The sequence below is a fragment of the Peromyscus californicus genome, unplaced genomic scaffold (assembly GCF_007827085.1).
Source record: "Peromyscus californicus insignis strain IS unplaced genomic scaffold, ASM782708v3 Scaffold_7__1_contigs__length_154581171, whole genome shotgun sequence".
NCBI classification, from domain to species: Eukaryota; Metazoa; Chordata; class Mammalia; order Rodentia; family Cricetidae; genus Peromyscus; species Peromyscus californicus.
This window is the reverse complement of record NW_026294595.1, coordinates 81,216,203-81,243,311: the sequence shown is the minus strand read 5'-3', so window position 1 is coordinate 81,243,311 and position 27,109 is coordinate 81,216,203. Positions and strand designations below refer to the sequence as shown.

The window sequence follows — 27,109 nt, the reverse complement described above, 5'->3', positions numbered from 1 at the left end:
GGCCTGTCATTGACATTTGTTAAAGCAACCCATGAAACAGGGTGAAGACTGTTTAAATATAAGAGGGGAGAATGTTAAGCAAAGATTTTCTCATACCCTTGTGTTTCCAAGTACCCAGAATATATAAGCTAGTGGTAGATTTAGGAATGGTATCCCAGCAGGAGTTTTTTAACATATAAAGGTATTTACTTGCGGGCCTGTAATGTAACATCCATGTGAACTTGACAGACATGTTTATACACTTTTTCACATGATTAGCTCATAAAGTCTGTGTAGTGTAAAATACTCAAATGACATGGCAGCTAGCTAATATTTTTCAAATTTATTTTTTCTCTGAAAAGCTAGAAATAAATAACAAAATCTTAGGCCCAGAAAAAAATATATCACTTTTATTTAATATGGTCTTTACTTAAATATATACCAAAGATAAACATGTAAAAGAGATATAGATCCTGGCTATATTATTCTTACACACACTTCTGCTAGAAAAATGATTTAAGTAGATCACAAGCAAAGAAAGTAGGTCTGTGCCCTTGGTTATGTTATATGTTGCATATTTTATAGAGAGAGGCCCAGCATTGCAATGCAGAAACTGAATTACAATTAAGCTCAGCTGAGCTAGTGAGAGGCTGAGTTATGCAAATGACCTTTGCTACTGGTGTTTAAATCTTACTCTTAGTTAAGAAATCATGCATTTTAGGACACTGTGTTCTCCAGCTCCCTATCAAAGCACAACTTAAAATTCTAGTGTGTTCATTGCTTCAAAAAATATTGGAGACAAAGTTTTTAAGATTTTCTCCTGCTGTCATGAAAATCAAAATGTATAATGTGGTGACTTTGCAGATGTATGCGTGAAATCCAGTCATCCAGTTTGAGAAACTAACTCCTAAAATTCTATTAGGCCTATTCTTCAACACTCATAGCAACTACTTTTCTCTATAGGTTTTAAGTAAATAGGTGTCTCACTCACACACACACACACACACACACACACACACACAGAGACATATGTAAAACATTGTACTACCATAAAAGAAAAGGTAAGGAGAGAAATATGACTTACAGTCTTCAATCTTTCAAAATCAAGATGGATAAGACAAGTCAATTTTGATATCAGTTTTGCACAACTAAACACAGTCTGGAACCATTCGCATTTCAGCTTGCTAACACAATGCCCACAGATTGCTACGTATTTCATTTTGATTTATACAGCTTTAATTGTATACTCACTCAATCCAGTACACTTTCTAAACACTGAAAAGCATTACTTATAGCAGTTAATGTAGGTGTTAATCTTTTTAAGTTAGATAAATCAGGAAGCAAGGTGATAAATTTATAAGATTTGGATGCTAGAGTTAATCTCAACTTTAAATCTGAGAAAATTCTGTGATGTTCATCAGTCTTATTCATCTATACGCCTCACAAAATAATTTTCAGGCTCTTTATGCCAGCCCAACAGATTTCAAAAGAGCATTTCCTACATTTTTCTAGCACAAAATGACTGTTTTCAGAGTTTGTAATCTCCATAACAATTTAAGAAAATGTATAACTTGGGGGAAAAATTAGACTTCAATGTATAGCAAAGTGCCAGAACTGATATTGAGTAGAAAATTGCTCCCATGTGCCACATGATTTACGTAATTAGGAAAACTATGGAAACCAGAAACAGTAAAGCAAAGAAAGAGGTATTCACAAGCAGGTTGTATAAGGAACTTCAGAATCTGCTCTGAACTTGTTGAATAATCTGTTCAGTATTCCAGCCTCTCCCTGCTGGAAGCAGGTCCTCATTATAACCAGGAGAGCACTAATAAAGGTTAGCCTCTGAACTAGGGATTAGAAGGCTCTTTCTTTGGGGACGCTTCAAACTAGTAACTTTGATGATCCTGAAAAGGGAGATGAAGCGCAATCCAAGAACAAACAGTGTTTCCACTAAGCAGGGAGGTACAGAGAACAGAAGAAAACGATAGTCTAAATACTCGGGAAAGAAGTGTGAAGCAGCCTGTCTGCTGTGTTGAGAATAAAATGTATTCATTCGGCACAAGCAAGAACAATCCAAGACAGTGGGAGAGATGAGTCAGCCTAAGATGCAGCTTTGAAATGTAAAAGAATAATTGATTTGTTGACAGTCACTTGAGTTTTCAACACAGACCATAGGTTTTTAACACGGGGATGGCTGACTTTTTACTGTAGTTTAGTGCTCATAAAAGATCGGATTGGTTTAGCTGGTTGTTGGTTTCAGTTTTGCTGTTATTGCTGCTGTTGCTGCTGCTGCTGCTATGTAAGACAACGTATGACCAGGTAGCTTTGACTTGCCTGCAATTCCCATGGTAGACCAGGTTGGCCTCAAACTTCTGTTGACTCTCCTGCCTCTGCCTTCTGAGTACTGGCACTACAGGTGTGAGCCACCACACTTGGCTTCACAAGCGCTCTCTTTTTGTTTGCTTGTTTTATTCTCCTCTCATCCATTGCATCCCGACCACAGATTCTCATCCCTCCACTCCAATCCTTCATAAGAGTTCTTAACCCGTGGTTTTCTTCTTCTATGTAGAACTATTCCTTTCTCTGTTTCTATAGAAAAACTGTACCCTGTCCCATAAATATGTGCAAGAAATTAGGAAAATTATTTAGAAAGGTCAAGTGATATGCTTAAGCCTTGAAAAGGAGCATGACCTGCATATTGACAGAACAAACTTCGGGATTTCATTTCCTGTGTCCTTCCAAACCATATACTTTCTTCAAAGAGTTGCCTAGAAATATTGCCTCTCACAAGAAGCCTGCCTTATGGATGGTTAATGTTGGTGTGCAAAGCTACATACATGCATTCCTTCACACGTGGAAGGCCTTTATCTCAGCTCTTCTACCAACTTCGTACTTACTTGGTGGAGACAAGAACTTTTCCTTTCAGGGTTTTCATTAAGCAAGCCCTCAACCCTGTATATTAAAGAGCATTAAAAATCCAGCATTCCTTAAATTTATCTATCTATCTATCTATCTATCTATCTATCTATCTATCTATCTATCTATCTATCTATATGACTATATATAGTCATAAGCTGGGATCATTTCTACCACTTGAAAAATATAATATGGATAGTTGCTTTGAATACATTTTCTTAAATCACAGATTCTGTATTCAGGTAAAATTAAAATTAGTCTAACAATTTTGGTGGGTTTACATTTCAGCCAGAGTACATGTAACTAGAAAAAAGAAGTACTGCCCAGAACAAGCCTAGCTGCCTATGGAGAAATTTCTATCTACAGACAGGGAGGCAGCAAGCTGTATAATTTTAACATGTTTGCCTCCTGGTCTCAGGTTACCAATTCAAGTAGATTGAAAATTAATAATTAATTTAATAATATAACATTTGTATAATTTTAATAGTTTAATAATATTTAATATTTAAGTCTTTAATGATGATTTAATAATGCTAAAATAACTAATAATCTCAATAGGCAAGATTGAGGATGGTGGGTGGAAATGGAACATTTAACCAAAGTGAATGATGTGAAAGGTCAAATGCCTGTAACTCCTGTTTGATATCTGCCAATCAATATACTCTCATCCTTCAAGGACCATCTCCCATGTAATCTATTTAGAAAGAGTTGCCTCTTCCTTGACATTTTCTACAGTGTTCCTGTTCTTCTAGTAGTGTTAGTCCTTAACTTCTCCCTTCCCATTGCCTTCCTCCACTAAATCTCAAATCCTTTGCACTTTGAGGTCACAGTGTTCTGTTTGGATAGTTTAACTTTATCTTTACTCAACAAATAATAACTGCATAAGTTTATGGGTTAAACTATGACATGTAAATTGTGGAATAGACAGATCATGCTGATTACTATATTAGGTCATGATGTCTTTTAGTTTGGTAAAAGAAGTGCTTTGTGTGTGCTGTGGAAGGCCATTTATAGATGAGTCTTAGACCACGAGTGCAGCACACTGAATCACTGAATCACTTAGAACCTATAACTTCTTACAGCCTGCTAAAAACTTGACAGATAAGTATGACCATAAGCAGATTTCTCAAAGCATACTTGGGTCATGCACAATGATTTTAATTGTCTTTATAATATTAATTTGAGAATAACAGAGAAAATCAACATTATGGTAAAAATCATGAGACTTAGCAACAAAGTGTTAACTAGCCACAAGGTGAGAGAGAGGTTGGTATGTTTTAAAGTCCTTGGAGGACCATCATGAAGTTTACCCTGCCCCATCGTAAAGCATGCAGGGAAAAGAACACACTGAACTTTAATTAGCAGGAACAAGGAAAGGCAGTTTCCTCTGTGGCCTCCAAACACACTTGAGTTCACGTGTTAATATACAAAAAAACATCTTGGACTTCAGGACAATCTCACATTAAAACAATCTTGTCACTGTTAATAAGTTTGAATGTTCCTGATTATACCAAAGACAGCAGTACATAACAAGGAGCCAAAAATCCCTCTCAAGAGCAAGCACAAAGATTATGAAATTTGTCAGTGAGACAGACTGGGATGCTCTGTCCAGACGTATAGCTGGGGGATACACATACCTCTCCTAAAACAACATTTTACATTAATAGAAGCTCTTTGAATCATACTATAAAAAGCTTTTGAAATTAACTTATTTTCAGTCAGCTTAGGAAATAACCAAAGGCTTTAATATCCTGCTTCCAATTTAACATTAAGATCCATGCCAATTAAATATATAAAATTATAATTTTCAAAATATTTCAATTTTCACATTTGTCACAGTACATGTTTCTACAGAAGCAAAGTACTGCCCAGAGCACAGTTAATTGTAAAGAAACTTCTTTATGCTTTGTGATACAAGCTGCAAGCCTCAAACTGCTCACTGGGAGCAAGATATTGTTTAGAAATTTTAAAACATTGGAAAATTCCCCACTAATACAGATGGAAGATTTTAAAATGAAGTTGACCTATCTAAAAAAGACTCTTTGAACAAAACAAATTTGGTTCTTGAGAGATTCCCAGCTCTAACTGCCTCCCAGGCCAGGAAGTATACTTACAAAGTCTGTTCTAGGGATATTCAAGGTGTGTGTGTGTGTGTGTGTGTGTGTGTGTGTGTGTGTGTGTGTGTGTGTGTGTGTGTGTGTGTAATGCTCTTTCCTTGGATTTGGATAATAGTTGGAAAACTCCTTCTGGGAAGACTGAATGATGGTGAAGATGCTGTCACCTGTGTTGTTTGCTCTATATCAGTGTGTTCCCATTCGAACAACAGCTGCTGGGTACTTCTGTTTACGTGCTATATGTCATATCTCATTGTCCCTACGGTACTTATGAGAAAGGATTTAGTAGTCGTTTTCTTAAATACCAATGCCTACCCAAATTTGGAATTTTTTCCCACTGAACAAAATGACAAGCAAGCAATTGTTATAGTTAAAGCCATCATTCACAGCTGTTTTAGTTTTCAGTGATCCCATTAAACTGACGGTGTATTGCCTGTGGGGGCTGTAGTGGCGGAATAGTTCCGTAAGAGACATTGATTTGTATGATAGGATCAAACAAAATAGGCTGTGCCAGAGGAGAAGATGTCTTGGGTCGTACTGGCTTTATCTGAGTCAAATTTGATTTAGATGTTATGCCCTTTACCGGACACCTGGTTATTTTAATTGTTGATACATGCATGAGAGTTAGACCACTGGGGCTTAGGAAGTACAACATTTTAGAAAGTCTTCTCTGGTTTGAAAATGCAGCCTGAGTCATGCCTTTTCTTAAACTGAACGAAGTAGCTGTGCATTAAATATGCTGGCACATCTTCTGCTTGAGCAAGTGGACCGAAATGGTGTGAATTGTTAATGCCTTGCTGCATTGGTTCACGGCTTGTGACTGATCATTTGTAACTATATCTACTCCTTGTTCCATGAAATCAAGTATGGAGTAATGGGTTCATCAGATTTTGGGGTTAAATTGAGAGTGAAGAGGTACTGTGTGTGGAAATAAGAGTTGCCATGTTCAGGGCTGGCCTTGAAACAGCATGGAATCTAAAGGCGATATTCAAAACCACTCCACTCATCATACGCTTACTGATTCTGAATAGGGCCCATTTGCAGGGGACATTTGGTAGTTTTCCAATACGCTTTATGCCTCTTTCTGCTTCCACCACCATGCACATCTTTTTTTCATACACCCCCAGCAGCACATTGGTAGCCCAGGTCAGCACACACAATTCATTTATTTAAATGACTTGATTTATACAAATAGAAATAAACTGGGATTCTGTTGTCTGAATCTTGCCTTTCCCCTCAACAAAAATAATTGTGTGTGTCATTGAAAATGCAAGTCTTTTTGTGAATTCAAATTCTTGGACATCTAAAAGACTGGAGTTTTAGTATTGATGTAAAATAATTGAATTGGTATGTACAAAACTGAAGATTACTTAAGAAATATTGAGAATTAATTATATTTGTCTACTCTTATTGGCAGTGTTCTATATCAATATGCAAAATTGAATATATATGGCATGATTTTTGTAAACTTTAAGGCTCTGTATAAAATTTTAAAGGACTTTGTAAATTTTTTAAAGTATACTATATAAAACTCAATAAATTAATGTAACAAAACCTGGGAGTAATAACCTTTCAAAGTGTCCTAGTTACTTTTCCCCAAAAGTTTAACTCAAACCTTGTTTTGACCCCAATTAAACTTTGACCCAAAAATAAAAGATATAATAGAAAACATAGCCAGACTTAGACAGAAAGTTAAGTACACAAAGTGATTACATACATAGTTAATATACAAAGAAAAGTTAATCATAAGATACCTCAAAGTTCTACTGTTATAACAGTCATGTGAGCACAAATCTCAAAAATGTAATCGGTCTTTTTACTTTTTTTCTTTTAAGTATAAAAAGTGATAATAATGACAGCTAGAAGAACTCAGGGAGATATAGGAGTCACTTCATGTCAATAAAGCAGTTTTGTCCCCTTGAAATGAAACGCTAAGTCACCAAACAACTTACATTTAGATTCTTTACTTAGGATGTAACTTACATATGTTACAACGTATTTTAAATTCAACAAACTAGAGAAGTTGTAATAGTTACAATAGTTACCATAGAGGACTCTTTTTTGAAACTTCTTTTTTTCCTTGTTTGGTTCAAAACAGCAGAATCTTCTGTAGCAAACATTTTACATTCTTTGTTGGCTATTTTTTCTCTCCTGAAAACTCTTGGGAGAACAAAAGTCTTTTCTGAGTCCTAGTCTTTTAAAGGGAGTAATAATTAGGCTATCTTCTACACTAGAAGTTATGTTTATTACAACATTTTCCTAATGAACTTTGAGGATGAGGAAGGAGTCATTAGAGTCAGATAAATAGTTTTAGTCTTAGAGTTTGACAGCTAAGAAACAAGAAACAAAGCCATTCAGGGAGATGAGGGAGGACACACACTTAGTAGGACATGAAATATTGTTCATCCCAACAAAAGGTAGAAGTGATGATCACATCTTAATGAAGGCATAAGAAAGTCTAGGTTTTAAAGATGTCAAAGGGACTTTTCTAACAGAAACCAGAGTCTACATGTAGATTTGACTGCTTTGTGGACACTCACAGCACACTACACAGTTGTGTAGCCTCATATTGAAATGACCATGGTGATGATCCCATAAGTACCCAACTGTCACCAACAGTTTTTTGGACAATATTCTCAACACTGTAAATTAGCAGTGAACATACACATCAATGATTACTAACACCCTCGATTTTTTCATCTAAGCAGTGTGAGCAGCACAAGTCTGATGCCTAGAAGTCACTGGGAGACACTGAAGATATTTCTAAGGAACCCTAAAGCCAAAGCAAAGTCACAATGAGGACAGTTTGGGGTTAGACCTTCCTTAGTCGCATCTCCTAGCCCAAAATGGCTCTTGACCGACTGGCTGCCTTAACCCACGCCAGTGTTTTCACTGGACACATTTACAGGCTTGTGATTACTGCCAACACTGGTATTCATCTTCAGCAAGAGACCCAACTTTTTTATTTCCAAAAAATTTTAAAGTAAAGATAAATGAGAAAACCATATAAGAATCCAAGAGAGGCAAATGCCTAATCATAAAAATGTTCATCTATAAGCACTTGTCTTTTCTCTGTTATACATAGCTGTGTGTGAGCCTGGTTTAGTACAGCCCTCTGGTATTATAAAACACTATGTCATTGTGGTTTTGATATATACCAAAATGATTAATGACTATGGAAGCTGAACATCTTTTCTGTGCTTATTGCCAAGTGTATATCTTCTCTGTGGAAATGTCTACTCAGGTTCTGCCATTTTTCTAATTAGGTTGTCTTTTTGAAATTGAGCATAAGACTTTTTCATATATTCTCAATATTAAACACATTAGATGTGATTTGAAAATATTTTATTCCATTATGTAGATTGTCTTTTCATTTTATGGATAATATCCTTTAATTCACAAAAATGCTACAATTCAATGAAGTCAAATTTGTGAGTTTTTCTGTTATTGCTCATGCTTTGGATTTAATGTCTAGAAATCTGTTGCCAAGTTCAAGATCATAAAGATTTGCTCCTACATTGGCTTCTAAGAGTTTCACAGTTTCAGCTCCTGGATTTTTTATTTATTTTGAGATAATTTTTGTAGATAGGAAATTAGATTTGTCTTCAATCTTTGCATGTGGAAACCTACTTGACTCAGCACCAGGGCTGAAGAAAATACTCATCTCTGATGAATATCCTAACATCTCTGTCACAAGCCAAGTGACCACAGACTACAGATGTGCTAGGCTATTTCTAGACTCTTAAATTCAATTCCATTTATCTCTACGTCTATTCTCACACCAGTACCATACTTTTAATTACTGTATTACAGTTAATACATTTAAAAATTTGAAAGTAAGTACAATTCGTCAAGTTTGTAAGGTTAAGGGCACATTTCTACATCAGACTGCAGCAACAGAAGACAATAATCTTCAACAGTACCTATGCTGACCTCACTTTTGACCAGCTGCTATGAACTCAGGAATGTTTTACAAAATTCACGAAAGCGTTATACTTATGAGACCAATTCGTCAGGAGCTCTAGAAATAATATAAGTGATTCTGAGTAGCAAACAACAACAAAATGAAAGACAGACTTACGGAGTGGGGGGATTAGCGGTGTGGCCTCTCACAGATGGTACTTTAATATGTAGGAGCTCTGTGCTTGGTGGGTTTGTTTGTTTGCTTGCTCTTTAATATCAGAAGTAAGCTAGCAGTTTATGGAGTATGTCATGGATATAAAGTTTATAGTTATATTTTTCCTGAAAGTCTGATTTTCAACTTTATAGTAAACAAAAACTATGTAGAATTTGAGCTTGAAAGATCACAACAATTAAGTGTAGCTGGGATTGTTTCCAACAACCCTGGCTTTAAAAAAAAAATACCAGGCTGGGGTTGGATCAAGTTTTGGTTTTTCCAGGTGTGCAGTGGGCAGTTTGACCTCCTAGCTCCTCATGGTTGGTTTACTGTGCAGGTGACTGATGCTTGCTCTTAAATCATGCATTGAACTTTTAAAACTTGAAACAAGACTGAGGATGACATAATCATTTCAAGTATTAGATAGTGGAAAATAGTCTCTGCTAGCACTTTAAAGAATGATGCCAGGCAACTTCTACATATACTATAGAGATGGCTTGTCTTTAAATTATGGGTACCAGTTCCAAGACCAGCTAGGCAGCCTAGATCTGCTGACCAGAATTCTAAATTATTCATTATTGTGGTGGTTTGAATAGCTATGGTCCCCATAGACTCATATGTGAATGCTTGGCCCATAGGAGTAGCACTGATAGGAGGTATGGCCTTGTTGGAGGAAGTATGTCACTGTGGAGATGGGCTTTGAGGTCTCATATATGCTCAAGCCACAGCCAGTGTGACAGTTCACTTCCTGTTGCCTGTGGATCAAGATGTAGAACTCTCAGCTCCTTCTCCAGCATCATGTCTGCCTATACACCACCATGTTTCCCACTATAAGGATAATGTACTCAACCTCTGAAACTCTAAGCCAGCCCCAACTAAATGTTTTCCTTCATAAAAGTTTCAGTGGTCATGGTGTCTCTTCACAGCAACAAAACCCTACCTAAGGCAATTACATTATTTTGTTGTTGTTGTAGCTGCTATTTGTTTTGGGACAGGGCTGGTCTGGAACTGTCTGTGAGGACCAGGCTGACCTCAGGCTTACAAAGATCTGCCTGCCTCTGCCTTGCAAGTGCTAAAATCAAATGTATTATGTTAAATTGAATCATGGGCCAAAACAGAAATGTGGAAGATCTGGTGTTACATTCCTGCAGCTGGTTCGCAAGCATTTACAATAAGCTACAGCAATCCAACTTGACTCTCAATTTATTTATCACAAACTTATCATGATTTTAAATCACATAAACCCAAAGTGTGGCTCATGTATAAATGGTAGACTTATTCTAAAAAGAACATTTTATCATCTTCAGTTAAGAAAAGGACTCTCTATTGTGTGGAACAATTTGAAGAGTATTGGAATTAGCTCTTCTTTGAAATTCTGGAAGAATTCTGCACTGAAACCACTTGGTCCTGGACTTTTTTTGGTTGGGAGACTTTTAATGACTATTTCTATTTCCTTAGGGATTATTGGCCTATTTAAATAGTTTATCTGGTTTTGATTTAACTTTGGTATGTGGTACCTATCCAGAAAATTGTCCATTTCTTTCAGATTTTCCAACTTTGTGGAGTACAGGTTTTTGAAGTATGACCTGATGATTCTCTGGATTTCCTGAGATCCATGGCTGGGTCCCAGGTGGAGCTCCAAGAGTGCAATCGATGAGAGAGAGGAGGGATTCTGTGAGCAAGGGACATCAAGACCATGACCAGAAAAAGTACAGAGACAACTAGCCAAACTAGTGTAAACGCATGAACTGTGGACCAATAGCTGAGGAGCCCTCATGGTACTGGACTAAGCCCTCTGGATAAGCAAGACAGTTGTTTAACTTGAACTGTTTAGGGGGCCCCCAGGCAGTGGGACTGGGACCTGTCACGAGTGAATGAGCTGGCTTTGTGGAGCCCAGTGCCTATGGTGAGACACTTTGTGCAGCGTTGGTGCAGGAAGGAGGGGCTTGGACCTGCCTCAACTGAATGTACCAGGCTTTGCTGACTCCCCATGGGAGACCTTGCCTTGGAGGAGGTGGGAATGGGGAGTGGGTTGTGGGGGAAGGCTGGGGTGGGAGGAGGGAGGACAGGGGAATCTGTGGTTGGTGTGTAATGAATAGAAAAATCTCTTAATAAAAAAAATTATTTGAAAAAAGAAAGAAAGAAAAGGACTCTCTATAAGTCCTTGGAAAGCAGCTTGAGTCTTTCCCCAGAGAAAGCTGAGTATAAAAAACTGTGAAGAGGTGGTGTTCATGTTACAGACAAGTTAGAGTACAAATGACTGGGACTCTTTAATGAGGACAGGACATAAAACAATTAGAGATGAAGACTGGTACAAGTTACACAAGAAAAAACATTGCACAAACTTGGGTCCTAAGACAAAGGGAAGACAAAGACCAGATAAGTCATGCTACAGGCAGGGGAGTAATAGACCAAGAACTCCACATCCAAATTAGATGTCGGGCTGTGAGAGAAGCCACCCTTGGCAGGATTATTGACCTCAAGGAAGTGAAAATGAGTAAGACTGACTTGAACAAAGGATACCATTGGCAAGCTTGAAATATATTCTCTTCATGTCTCTTACTATGAGAGACACCACATAAAAAATAACTCAAGACCTATGTCAAAATAGTGCAAGCATGGAGCAGGAAGCCAAGGGAAAAAGAAGGCTAACTCCAAACTCTTCTGGAAAGAACAGGTATATGAAACACTGCATTGAAACGTACCAGATCAAAATACTAAGTCAAGCCGGACACGCTGAACAGCTGAGGAGACGCTACGCCGCAGGAGGAGAAGGCATTGAGGTCGGTCCTCATCAAGGCCTTAGAGAACATGAGACTGAAAACGTGAATAGTGGTTTCAGTTCAAAACTCGACCTGAAGTTATTATGCCAGACGTGATTGTGACTATAAGGAGCGACCCATGCCGCTGAAGTGGGTTCCTTAAGGGTGACTATAAGGAGGAACCCATGCCGCTGAAGTGGGTTCCTTGAGTTTTAATGATTCCCTGGGCAGAGGTCCATGTGGCAGTTGCTAGAACACACTTGTGAAAATTGTGTTTCTGAAACAAACTGGGCACTTTGCCACCAGACAAGAACCACTCTGAGTTCAGCATGGGTCTAGAATTAGTGACCAAGACAAAAATGAGCATTAAGATGTGAGGAACACTTCACAAAAGAGAACAGAGCCTCAACCACACTGGAGTGCCTACCCAGGCAAACCTCCAAACATTGCAAGCACAGGGCACTGTCAGTGCTCTCTTAGAGAATAATGATTTTGATAGTGATAGAGATAAAAACTAGTCTTATACAATGCTGATTTAAGGACTTGATGTATAATTTACTTAATCCCTAAAACAACCTGTGAAAATATTTACTGTAATCCATTTTACAAATAAGGAAACTGATCTCAAAGAAGCTAATTAACCATCCAATGTCTGATAGAAACTGTTTCTATATAGTTTATAAAGTATAGAAACTATATAGAAACAGTTTCCTTACATAAACTGGATTTTGAATTCACACTGAAGGCACTTCACCATACTCTGTCCAGCTGTTTGAGACAGGAGCCAGTGTACATCAGTCCATTTTCTCCTGGGGACACTGTACACTTATCAAACCATAAACCATGACTTAACAAGAAGAGCTTCCCAAGGTACATCTCAGGCCACAGACTCTGACCAGCTACGTAGACTGACTGTCATCTTGGCAAGACAGACAGACAATATTTCTTCACCTCTGTACTCTTTCATTTAGAGTTTGCCATGTTCCTGGGGTCTGAATTGTGCCAATTGTTGGGTCCTAGAAATGTACTCTTGGATGAAATGTCCAGTTTCTTGTACTAGGTGTGTTCTGAATGTGATGGGTGTGGTACTGATGTTCTAATTATTTTGTTTGGTGGCATAATGAGGGCCTGAAAAGGTTGGTGTAGGCCTAAATTGACTTCTCAGAACCTAAATGATGGCACCCATTCCAGGAACCCAGAAACTGGCTCCTGGAGGAATTCCATTGGAAATCCAGCATCAGAAGAACATCTCGATGGTACTGCAGCAATTGAAAATGAAGAACTTCACATTCTTTGTGCCTTAACTTTAGGAGTTGGAAGTTCTACTGAATTTCATCCACAAAGGTAAATTGAGCCTGGAATTTACTTCTGCCTTGACTTGAATTGTTTAGATTCTTTTGGAATTTTTACCTTTAAATTCTAATCTTTCTACAAAAAGTTGATGTTTGTGTTCCCTATGTAAAATCCTGGGCCCTGCATGGTGTGCCTGTAATCCCACTGCTGGAGAGGTAGAACAGGCAGGCTCAGAGACTTGCTGGCTACAGTCTAGATTACTGCACGGTGTGCTTGTAATCCCACTGCTGGAGAGGTGGAGCAGGCAGGCCCAGAGACTTGCTGGCTACAGTCTAGGTTACTGTCCAGTGTGCCTGTAATCCCACTGCTGGAGAGGTGGAACAGGCGGGCCATGGGCCTTGCTGGCTACAGTCTTGCTTACTGAGTTCCAGGTGAAATGACAGACACACTGCTTCAAAACCTAACATAGAGAGGACCTGAGGAAGACACCCAAAGCTGACCGCCTGTCTACACACATATATGCACTTACACACATACATGACCATGTGCATAAATAGACACACAAATAAATAATCACAGCACAGTTATTTTGGACATTGTCATTGGATATGGGATAGAAAATGGAATAGGCAGTGAGCATTCTGTTGGCCACAGAATAGCCTTGGACTTGCTTAATTGATACACTGTTCTGACTCACTGGAGTAAGTTCAACACTACCCACCATGGTCTAGAATGGTCCTCAAGAAAGCACAGTCGGTTAAAAAGACACCCCCATAAAGGTCCTAAGAGACTGGTGGCCTTGCTCTTGACAGGAAGAGTGGCTTTTCTGATTCATCAAAATGTATTAATCTGCTAGAGTAGTTAAGATACAAAAAAGTTGGACAAATGTGCTCATTTCTCATAACACAGGAGGGATGTTTGAAAGTAGACATAATTCTATAAGAGAAGTAGGAGGCAGGAAAAGAATTACCTGTTGCTTTTAACCACTAGTACAACTGTACTGCTAATCTGTGCTTTTGAGAGAAACCTGCTGTGAACTTAACATTAGACCTTATTAGATAACTTTCTGATGTGATACAAAGTCAACAACAACAAAAAAGCCAGAGGAAATCAAGAGTATTAGTATTTATTTGTTTAAACTAGAAGTTATCTTGTACATAAAAATCAACCATTCCTAAGTCAAGGTTGGTAAGATAATCAACAGAAAATTAGGGACTCTAATCAGTGAATGCACAACATCACAATAACAAAGAAAAACAGTTCTTAGAACCTACTATTAAGTGACGAGGAGTGCTAAAGGCTGGAAGTTCCTCCAATTGGATTAGTCTCTTCAAGTATTTTAAGTCCAGGGTTAGTAGCCACATAAGCTGATTTCAGCTGACATAAGCTTTTATAAGTATGCAAAAACACAGAGTGAGGCGTGCATTAAAATGTGATAACAGCACACACACTTCTGGGACCCATAAAGCATGAGGCATGCATCTGAACGCCTCTGGCAGCCATGAGGCAGCAGTGTCTGTGGCTACTTCACTATGTGGGTCACTAATCTTTTCTTTTGAGATCATGTGCAGACTAGTGGTTAAACTTGTGCCCTCCTGCCTCAGCCTGCCTGAGTGCTGCAGAGAAGCCATTTCTTGCCACACATGGAAAAAAAAAATAAATCCAAATTTCTAACTATAAATCTTTCCTCTTAACCAAGTTAAAACAACCTGAATAACCTCTAGAGATTGGCCTCACCCTTTCGCTCTCCTTCCATCCCTCCTCCCCCTCTTCCCCTTTTCTCTGGGAATTGAACCCACAGCCTTGCACAGCCAAGCACTGCCACTGAGCCATACCCTGAGGCCCAATAATTTCTCTTAAATGTTGGCTCCCAGATATGTCAATGATTGTTTATTTACTCATGATTCACTAAATTTTAAATGCTCAGCTTTAAAAATAACTAAAACTTGTGGCAAAAAAAAAAAGATTCTTACAACCCTGGTGCCCTTGAAAGGTATTTTCACACAGTGAATATTACACACAGTGTCCCTTTGTACAAGAATACCATGTTTATCCATGCTACAATTAAATTATTGATTTTTCTTTTCTATAAAATGCTTAAAGGGAAAATTCTATAAATTTTTTTCAAAATCGTATCACAGGAGTTACAAAATATTTGTCACTTACCTTCTGAAATATCTTCAATTTTTTTACCATTCATATCATAAATATATCTGGCCTGTGAGTCTAGGTTCATTTTCATTGTGCAGGCATCTAAAACCTATACAGGATAAAATAATTTATTATATTAAGCTCTGGTTAAACCAAATATACATTTAAATGATTTCTAAACAGTTATTACAATTACACTGAAAAATAAAATTTGTTGATTTCTAGAATATGAAATGGATAAGGAATTTAAATTGTTGATTTTTAAAAGTACGCAGAAGTATTTTAAAAGAATGAAAAAAGAAAGGATGAAGAAAGAGAGGAATGAAGGGGGAGAAGTAGGGAGGCAGGATGGGAAAGAAAAGGGGGGAGGTAGGGCATGCAGCCAACAGCAGACTGCTTAGTTACTATTGGATAGACAGCTATGCATTCAAGCTCCAAGGGATATTCACATTACTCTTGATGCCTTCTATGCCCACCACTTATTTATTCTACTGTGAGAAGATGCTACTTCTCTTATCTGTCACATTCTTTCTAGAATCTTATTCAAACCCACCACCTTTCCTCACTGAAGTCACTCTTCCTTGTTCACATTTGTCACAAAAGTCTAGATCTGAGTGGATCTTGCTGTCCTTGTCATATACATACTGAGAAGCCTCGTGCCACAGAAGAAAGTCACAAAACTGAACATACCGGTATGATTACAGTCCTCAGCATCCTCCTTGGTCCATAAGCACTGCTCAGTCACTGCAGTTTCATTTCTTTGTCCGTATCTCTCTCACTTTGCACAGTGTATGCTTCTCCCCATCCCCATCTGTTACCTCCACCAAGCTTCCCTTTCTCCATCCTCTTCCATTGGGTTGTATGAACTACATAGAGAAAAGACTGAGCCTCCTCTTCATCCTGCCAAAGCTACAAGCCTACTTCCTTAGCCAATGTCTTTCTCTCTCAATTATATTATATATAGTGAGAGGAGTCCCTCTCGTGTAATGCAAGTATGCTTTCAACAGCATTTGTTCTTGGCATTTTAAGCAGTAAGAATTATCCACCAGTTCTCTGTCCAGTATTTGCAGCTGCTCTTTTCTCATTGGTGTTGCTCATCGTTGTCTTTACTGTCTGCTAATTAAATGGCTCCTGTGCTCCACATGTCCCTGGAGCCATCCCTCCCCCTTCACAGGGGTGTTTCAGGGAGTTGCCTATGGCCTCTCTTCACATCCCCTCTTCTCTCACTCACTCTCAAGCCATTCTTTCTAGCTTTCATTTTACCAACTATAGCTTCCTCAAAGATTTATACCCCCTCCCCGGGCCAGGTGGCGGTGGTGTACACCTAAAATCCCAACACTCGGGAGGCAGAGGCAGGAGAATCTCTGTGAGTCCAAGGCCAGCCTGGTCTACAAAATGAATTCCAGGACAGCCAGAGGTGTTACACAGAGAAACCTGAGATGTTACACAGAGAAGCCCTGTCTTGTAAAACATATATATATATATATATATATATATATATATATATATATATATATGAAGAAAAGAAAAAAGATTACAGATGAGGATAAAGATGTTTCTTAACTCTCACTTATTTGAATTATGAGCATCATTTGATTGCTTTCTCCTCCTAAACACTATTTCTTCTGCTCCTTTCTATAGGCTTGTGAATCTTGTCTTCACAACAGTCTTTCATGATAAGCCCTAGGCCTTGCTTTTTCTGGCTCTACTTTTTCTCCTAAGGCATTCTTAAGACAGAGCCATGAAATTTCATCTTCCATTTGTATACTGGCAACTCCCAAACAGAATACTCATCCTGAGACTGTCTTTTAAGCTCTAGGCTATGTAATATCTACTCAATATTGCTGCCTGTGTGAAATGGGCTCCAGGGTCACCATATCCCATACTGAAAACTATTCATCCTTCTGCGAGACTAGTGCTCTAGAATCCCATGCTCTAGGGAAAGTGTCTACCCAGAGGTAAAAGCTGTCCTCACAATCCAGGACATTTTGTTGTTCCTCATGTCACACATTCATGCCATCACAAGGCTTGTCATTTCTCATCTTCTAAAAATCATACAAGTCCATATAGATGTTAACTCACACACACCTTGTGCTTTGCTAGGACCCTTACAATAGTTGGCTAATAGTTGCCTGCCTCTATTCTGACATGCTCAATTCATTCTCTACCAAACATTAAAGTCATCTATTTAAAATTATTAACCTGGTTACCCTCTGTTACTTTCCTAACTCAAATCCTTTAAATGACTTTTCAGGGCTTTCAGATGACAAGGAAGAAAAAGTCTGCAAGCTTCTTTCTAAGTCACATCCCATGCTGCTGTAGTCTAAATACAAGGTATCGCATATGGGGACTTGCTTGCTAACTGATGTGTTTCTGAGGCTTTGTTCTAATTTATTCATCCCTTGATGGACTCCCAAAATGGTTAATTAGAGGTGGAGCTTGGTTGGAAGAAACACATTACCAGGGACATGTGCTTGGGGCTGTATCTATTCCCTTTCTGTATTTGCTTCCTTCAGTTTTCCATTTATATTAGACAAATACATATCTGACAACCCCCATGTCAATACTTTCATCTTCAACTATCTTCTAAGCTTTAAGCTATCTAATACCTATTCAGTATTTCCCCTGCCACATGCTCCCAGCACCACGCTGTTCTGCCTGACTGTGGGGCCAGAAATAACAACAGACTATGAACTAAAACAACACTTCCTCTGTTTTATGTCACAGTGATGCAGCCTGATTGGCATGACACTAACCTTCCTACTCCCAAAATGCATCTTGCTCACTCTGCCCTGGAGCCTTTTCCTATGCTGTGTTCTCTGATGGAGCGCTTCCCACCATCAGTCGGTTGCTTCTCATCTCAGAAGATTTCCCTGCACCATCCACCTACATTTAAGCGCTGTTTTTACAAATGTCTTTGTCTACCTCCAGACTAAAAGCATGAGGACAGCATGTGGCTACCTTTGTTCATCACTATATCCTGGGTACTTGGTAGACTTTAGTAGTCTTAAAAATATTTTGGGTTAACGAATGAATGCAGTTTAATATGTATTCCTAATTTAACTCATTTTATTCTTAATCTTATATTTTATAAACATTCTAATAAATGCTGTTTATAACACTGCTGACAATTTTATAAAATTATGCTATAGTTAAAGGGTAATTCCAGAAGAATTTTTTTTTCAAATAAAACTAATTCTTTTTAGTGCCAGTGCACAGGCCTTGTGTGCTGTCTTTAGGAAATAAAGTAAGAAGACATCTTCACGTTCACAGCAATACTGGTGGTTGCCTACTTAGCACCCATTCTCTGCCACATCCTCAATACACAGCACACATTTTCTTTAGGGATTCACTCTTGCACTTCTGACTCAGTTTGATGCAAGGAAGGCTGCAGTTATCGTGACTGGTCAGAGTTACCGCGCTGTAGAGCCAGCTCACTGACAGGGAGTGGGTTGGGGATGGACAATAAGACATGAGAAGGGACTTCAAGAAAGGCATACTCATCCATAAGGAGGGTTGTCTTTTGTTCAGTCATCTTACCAACATTGGAACAACTACAGAGTCCCAAGAACCGGCCGGAATCCCATCACTCCTTATGCACAGTGGTCCTCCCTCTGGATTTCTTACTTTCTTTTTTATTATGTCTGTTTGAAAAAAGAGTTCTCTACTATTTGACACTAAAATCATGTATCTGTTAGAAAACAAATTGAGGAGAGGATGTATGTTTCTGAGATGATGGCAGTTGATGTGTACTGACTGACTCATTACATGTTTGTCCAGCAAATAGATTAAAACAGCATTACTGTGTGAATATAAAAGCTTACCATTTAATTATTTAAGTAGGAACCCAGGGAAGAATTTAGAATAAATTTATCAGGCAGAAAACTGTGAAGATGAATGGATAATTATGAAATTAATTCTTTGAATTACTAAAAATATTTCACCTCTTGCAATTAATTGTACATACTCAGTGGAAAAGAACTCCAATTTATCATGAATCTGTTGAGAGATCTGTTTCTACAGATTTTTTTCTGCTAACTGAAAGACTGTCAACAGATTAGAAATTTTAAAAACACAAATGCATATAGTAGCTTAAATGTCTGCCAAGACTAATGTTTTACAAGTTAGAGTCAGACTTATCATCACCATTTTAACCTGATGATCCCAGGATGTTGGGTTTGTATCCATTATGTAAAGTAAATTGAGTATATTGTTCTGGATAAGTCCTGGGGCAAATTTGTTCAACTGTGCTCTATCTTTTTCTCATAAAGGCAGCAGACAAAAAGACAGTGAGATATAATTATTTGCTCTCACTAGAAATGAACATGACTCTGATTTGTAAGGACAACTATTTCTCATCAACTTGTGTTCAATTGTGTTGTTTTGATATTTTATGTTAAAATATGAATAAGAAGTAGATAATGGAGAAACTTTATAACTAATCCATGAGCACATACTCCTTGCTTATTTTATTCTTTAAAAAATATTTATTTATTTTAGCTGGGCATGGTGACACACTCCTTTAATGCCAGCACTCAGGAGGCAGAGGCAGGTGGATCTCAGATTTTGAGGTCAGCCTGGTCTACACAGTGAGTTCCAGGACAGCTAGAGCTACACAGAGAAACCCTGTCTCAAAATAAAAACAATTTTAAGGTAATAAAATAAAATCACCCAGCAGTGGTGGCACACATCTTTAATCCCAGCACTTAGGAGATAGAGACAGGTGGATTTCTGTGAGTTTTAAGGCCAGCCTGGTCTATAGAGCTAGTTCTAAGACAACCAAGGCTACACAGAGGAACTCTGTCTTGAAAAACAAAACAAATCAAAACAAAAATCAAACAAATAAATAAAATAAAACTGTTTAAAAATTTTAATTCATGTGTATAGATGTTTTGCCTATATGTATATCTGCACGTTATATGTGTGATTCGTGCCTATGAGCAAGAAGAGAATATTGGAACCCCTGGAACTAGATTTACAAACAATTGTGGTCTGTCACACAGGTACTCTGGAAGAGTAGCCAGTGAGTGCTTTTAACCACTAAGCCATCTCTCCGGCACCATTTTGAAACAGGCATTCGTTTTTAGGCCACCAACCAACTCCCAAATCATGGCATCGATACTTCTTATTAGTATGAATGCTCGGCCTAGCTTAGGCTCATTTCTGGCTATCTCTTTTAACTTAAATTAACCTGTTTCTCTTCATCTTTATCTACCTTTTGCCTTGGGGCTTTTTACCTTTCCTTTCTGTATGTCCTGCTTCTTCTGTGTCTGGCTGGGTGGCGGCTGCCTGGATGGCTAGCTCCCTGGATGTCTCCCTTCTTTTCTCCCTCGCTCTCTTCTCTCTTCTTCCTCCTCTCATTCTTTTCAAGCCTAGATTCCTCCTTCTATTTATTCTCTTTGCCTGGCAGCCCACCTATCCCTCTCCTCCCTTGCTATTGGCCATTCAGCTTTTTCTTAGACCAATCAGGTGCCTTAGACAGGCAAGGTGAAACAAATGCAACACATCTTTACATAATGAAACATGCATCCTTACATCATCAAACAAATGCAGCATAAACAAATGTAGCATAAACATCTTTACATAGTTAAAATTATATTCCACAACAGCATTTATTCTTAATTGATACAGTCTCAGGATAATTAGATATCCCAGATAATAAACCTAAACACATTGTTATTTATATAATCTGCTATATTGACCTTAATTGGCATGTACTAAACTGTATGTATTTTAAGTGTAAATTTTGAGGCAAGGCAAAAAAAAAGTATACATCTGTGTTAGTGCCAGCATAATCAAGATGTAGAGTATTTACTTGACCATTCAACATTCCTGATGCTCCTGTTGTATGTTAACTCAGTACATGACTGTGGGCCATTGCTATCTATTTCTCTCATTAGAGAACAATTTTACCTCCTTCTTTTTACAATTTATTAGTACATAATAGTTTTAACTTTCACCTTCCTTGTTGCAAGATATTTGATTATATTGTGTAAAGATATGTGACTGTAATTGGTTTAATAAAAAGCTAAACAACTAGTAGCTAGGCAGGAGGTATAGCAGGAACTTTTAAACAGAGAGAACTCTGGGAAGAAGAAAGGCAGAGTTGCCAGCCAGACATGGAGGAAGCAGGATGGGCAAGATGGAGATGAGGTAATGAGCACATGGAAGAATGTAGATTTAAAAAAATCTGGGTTAATTTAAGTTATAAGAGTTAGTTAGAAACAAGCCTAAGTTAAGGCAGAGCTTTCATAATTAATAATGTCTCCATTTCATTCTTTTGTGAACTGGCGGTCCAAAGGAAAGTCCAAATACACTTCCTAAAATATATACATATATAAAGGTGATCTACATAGAATCACCAAATAGTGGAGTAGATGAAGCCCCAACTGGAGATCTCTCATCACCAAATGAAGCTTCCAATTCCAGGAATGGGTTATGTTTAATCCAGTTGTTGGCCAAAGGGAACCCCAAAACTGTCCAGGTGTAAGACAAATTGCTACACGGTCTTATTAATAAAAAAAAAGCCCAGTGCCAGATATTGGGGTGAATGCTGAAAGATCAGAGAGACAGAACAAACCACAGCCAATCTCACCTTGCTAACTCCTCAGATGATCTTATATCCTCAGACTGAAAGCCTCTGAGTCCTCACCTGAATAGATCTCAGCTGAACTGCTTAAAAGTGTCTAGTTCCTGGTCCTCATGCCTTAAGAGCACGAGTTCCTGTTTCCTCACATCTTATATACCTTTCTGTGTCCTGTCATATTACTTCCTGGGATCAAAGGCTTGTGTCCTTCCCAAGCAAAGATATGAGATCTCAAGTGCTGGGATTAAAGGTATGTGCCACCATGCCTGGCTCTGTTCTCAGTGTGGCCTTGAATTCAGAGATCCAGATGGATCTCTGCCTCCCGATACTAGGATTAAAAGTGTGTGTGCCACCACAGTATGGCCTCTGTGTCTAATCTAGTGACTGTTCTATTCTCTGACCCCCAGATAGGTTTATTAGGGAACACAATATATCAACCACACCCAAGCTATTGCCAATGCTATTGATTGCTCTCCAAAAACTAATGGCAAGGTTATGTTTTTGAAGACAATGCCTACGCAACTCACTCAACATGGAGTAGTCAAGCTTATGCCTGTGTAGAGCCTCACCCCTACTGACTAGTGTTCATGGTTCTGGAAAGCACTTTGCATGCTACCAAAGGAGAAAGAGAAAAAACAACTCAGCTACAGACCCTTTGATCTACAATGATGTCCTGCATGCAAGATATGCTAGTACAATAGTAGCACAAAGCTTGTGGAACTAAACAACCAATATCTAATTGAATTTAAGACCCACCCCATGAGATGGAATCCATTCCCAACACTGCTTGGGTGGCCAAGAACTTGAGACTAGATAGGCCAGGATCCTAGGGGGAAAATCAAATACTACTGTTCTGCTAAAGGAATGTAGCAATGAAATGACTCTTAACAACGCTCTGCTATACTCACAGATCAGTGATCAGCAAAGAAGCATCCTCCTGTAGTAGATGAGAATAAACAAAGAGACCCATAGCTAGATAATGTATAAGAAATGAGAGACCTTGGAAAAATCGGTCTTAAAAGGGATATCTCCATCAATTCCTTCCCTCTCACAGCTCATGGAATCCTGCAGAAGAGGAGGTAGAAATATTGTAAGAGCTAGAGGGAATTGAGAACACCAAGGAAACAAGGCCTTCTAAACATGGCAGAACCCATGCACATATGAACTCACAGAGAATATGACAACATGCACAGGGCTTTCATGGGTCTGGGCCTGATGACATTCCAGTACCGAGAAAGAGAGAGAGAGAGAGAGAGAGAGAGAGAGAGAGAGAGAGAGAGAGAGAGAGAGAGAGAGGGAGGGAGGGAGGGAGGGAGAGAGAGAGAGAGAGAGAGAGAGAGAGAGAGAGAGAGAGAGAGAGAGAGAGAGAGAGTTGGCACAAGCCCGTAACTCTAGCCCAGAAGCTATCTCCAATTGATAACTGCTTGCAAAGGAAAAATTAGTTTTCTCCAGTGGAGTCTCATTGGGTATATAAATTACTCTTAAGGCAAGGCCCCAAGCCCAGCAGTAGATGACCAACATAAAACAAGCTCACTAATATTTTTGGAGGGTTTTGTCTCAAAATGCTTTCTCTGGGAAGTTTATGTTCTTGAGCAGCTAAACACCAGTGGCTATACCACTGAGGAATGATTCTCTCTCTCTCTCTCTCTCTCTCTCTCTCTCTCTCTCTCTCTCTCTCTCTCTGTAAATTTTAACTGTCTATAGCTCCTCTGGGAGGGGTGAGGCCTCATGAGTGCCTCCCTCAACCTAGATGGACTGTTGATGAAGCCAGTCTTGGGCAGCACTTGTGCAAGCAGGCACTGTTGCTACGAGCTCATGGGTCTCCTTCCCATCTTCCAGCTCTTACATTCTTCCAACCCCCTCTTCCGTTATATCCTCAGAGCCTTTTCATTAGCTCTGTTTTAGCTTCCATTTCTTTTCACATAATATTCATATTTTTCTTTAATTCATTAATCAAATTTACAATAGGTTTTGAATAGTCTTCTGTTAACTCTTTCTGTTGTCAACTTCTATTGATTTACACTTCTTTTGAATACAGTCTACCTGTTTTAGGAGCTTTACGAATGCCCTAAAAGTTCAATAAGATCTCTCCTCTCCAGATGTCAGAGAGCTAATGTCTCCTTACCCTGCATGTATGCCCACAGTGTTTCCTTTTTTATCCCATTAGCTGTTCTCTCTCTGGTAACTGTGGAGTTAAGACTACAGGTAAGCAGCCTAATAGCCCCATGTAAAAGGAGACCCCAATGTCCATTTCATCACCTATTCTCCAAACAACTAATTCTTTCCTGGCAACCCTGCTCTGTACACTTCCAGCCACTTCAGCCTCTCAGAGCTTTCCATGTCTGCCTTCAGCTCACAGGCACCTCTGCACTTTTCTTGGATTCTCCCTCTCTAGGCTGATCTGTAAATTATTGCAGATCGTTGGTGGGGTAAAGTATAAGACTCACTTTAATTTCCCCCTTTCTCTCAGGAGTTACATCTACTGCTTACTATTTCCTAATATCTAAAATAATTACCACTTTGTCCCCCTTCTCAGTGGTTTAGAAGGTGATGACTTCTCTGACACTAGCTTTGCCATTTAACTGAAAAAAAAAAATGTCTGCTGGTTTTGTTTTCAATGCTTATATTACACCATTTTAAAATAAGAGCACATTTGAGATCAGAACATAGGAAGTATATCTATACTAGTTTGACATTACACAAAAACTTACTTTTAAAAATAAATAAAGGTTGTGAGCCCAATATGATTTTATTTTCAAAAACTGACCTAAAAACTGTCTTGTGGAAAATCAAAGTAGTTTCTTATTTTCCTTAAGTTACCAGGAGAAAAATATTTATAAGTTCTGCTTTAATAATGGTGATCTTAAGTCAAAATCCTCAGGGCCATCTTGCAACAGATGCTCTCTGGTTTTCAACAGCAGAGGCAGGCTGTGAGGGGTCAATGTCTCCCTTGCTCTGACACTAGAGAATAATTTCCAGTTCCAACTGTTCCAACTGTGGATAGCAGTTAAATAGTTAAGTCTCAGTGTTTCGAGGTGTATGACTAGGTGACTTCATACAATTCTGGGACTTTGTTATCTAGAAACCAGGTAAAAGTCCTCAAAAAACTTTAGTGATTGGGTACATATGAGGCTAATTGAATCTAATCATCATATTTATACTAGTGTTCTTAGGCATAAAAATGTATTACATGCCGGGTGGTGGTGGCACATGCCTTTAATCCCAGCACTCGGGAGGCAGAGCCAGGCGGATTTCTGTGAGTTCGAGGCCAGTCTGGGCTACCAAGTGAGTTCCAGGAAAGGCGCAAAGCTACAGGGAAACCCTGTCTCGAAAAACCAAAAAAAAAAAAAAAATGTATTACACATGTAAAATGCACATAAAAATAAAACCAAAAGAAAAGCAAAAAAATAAATTTTATCTGTTCAGATTCAATGTATTGTTTATTTGTACTGTCCATAATTAATATTAATGATTATCCTTAACTACAACCCATAAACTAAATTAATATTTATAATGAAATTTATTTGTTTTTATTTCATATATAGTCTGAACTCCACAAGAAAAAAATCCAATAATAATTACTTAAAACATTATAAAAATTCTTATTATATAATTCTCAAATTTTACAATAAATAAGAAAAGACATTGGCTACTTACAGCCTCTTGTGAATAAAATGTTATCAAATTCTATATTTAAAAATATGCCATCATATTTTAAAATCAGATTTTAACCTATAAGGTGAAAAATCATAGATCTTAAAATAGTAATAACTAGTATCAATAAAATTTCCCTCAAATCTCATAAAAAGCTCTTAGAGAACTTCCAGCACACTAATTATGCATGACCTCCCCTGTCGGAACCCATGTTCAGCATCCTTAATCAAACTTTGTTACTCCAGGTGCTTCTTTTTTAATCTCTCTAAGTGTTCTATAAATTATTTTACCATTATTATTGGAAACTCTCTGCTCGTACAGCCACTGGTTTATATGTATGAACATTATGCACTCACAGTATTATAGTTTTAATTGAATTAGGCCTTTCTTAAATTTAAATTTTTCCTTAAGGTTTTATCTGTTTAAGCTTATTGAATTATTTTCAAATTAATGAATGTGGAAAACAACAGAAGTCAGGATTTTCCTGTGGTTTAAAGACATCTCATAAATCCTATGACTTATATCAATACATATAATAAGTAGTTGCTTGAATACTTACATGAACATTCAGTGATAACATGAAAGAATAATTAATGAAATGTTTGCATATGAATACAAGACCATATGTATGTTTTCTAAAGCATATTTCCTATACATAGATGACTTTTTCTGCAAACTTGCAGGTGCTTTCAATTCCTGATTTCTGAACTATGAGTTTATCCTAATCTAGCAACCTGAAGTCTTACTTCCTATGGAGTTAATTAGTTTTTTCTTCTCCAACAATCAACAATATAAGAAGCATAGAAAAAACAAGAAACAACACTATAAAAATTCCACGTTTTCCAAACTCAAAGAAAAAAACCATATGATCATCTCACTGGATGCAGAAAAGGCATTTGACAAAATCCAACACCCCTTCATGATAAAGGTATTAGAGCGATCAGGAATACAGGGAACATACCTAAACATAATAAAGGCAATTTACAGCAAGCCAACAGCCAACATCAAATTAAATGGAGAGAAACTCAAAGCAATTCCACTAAAATCAGGAATGAGGCAAGGCTGTCCACTCTCCCCATACTTATTCAATATAGTACTTGAAGTTCTAGCCAGAGCAATAAGACAACATAAGGAGATTAAGGGGATACAAATTGGAAAGGAAGAAGTCAAGCTTTCCCTATTTGCAGATGACATGATAGTATACTTGAGCGACCCCAAAGATTCCACCAAGGAACTGATACAGCTTATAAACACCTTCAGCAACATAGCAGGATACAAGATCAACTCAAAAAAATCAGTAGCCCTCCTATATACAATGGACAAAGAAGTGGAGAAGGAAATCAGAGATACATCACCCTTTACTATAGCCACAAATGGCATAAAATACCTTGGGGTAACACTAACCAAGCAAGTGAAGGACCTATATGACAAGAACTTTAAGTCCCTGAAAAAAGAAATTGAAGAAGATGTCAGAAAATGGAAAGATCTCCCATGCTCATGGATAGGCAGGACTAACATAGTAAAAATGGCAATCTTA

The 27,109-nt window shown here is 38.1% G+C and overlaps 1 protein-coding gene across 2 annotated transcripts in view; it reads right to left on the bottom strand.

The window, feature by feature from the left end:
* The window catches only part of Dcdc1 (doublecortin domain containing 1), a 402,669-nt gene that overhangs the window by 305,058 nt on the left and 70,502 nt on the right, over positions 1-27,109 (bottom strand). For both annotated transcript variants that reach the window (XM_052722390.1, XM_052722391.1), the window contains exon 6: positions 15,348-15,441. In XM_052722390.1, the coding sequence (XP_052578350.1) occupies positions 15,348-15,441 (94 nt within the window). The remainder of the gene's footprint in view (positions 1-15,347; positions 15,442-27,109) is intronic.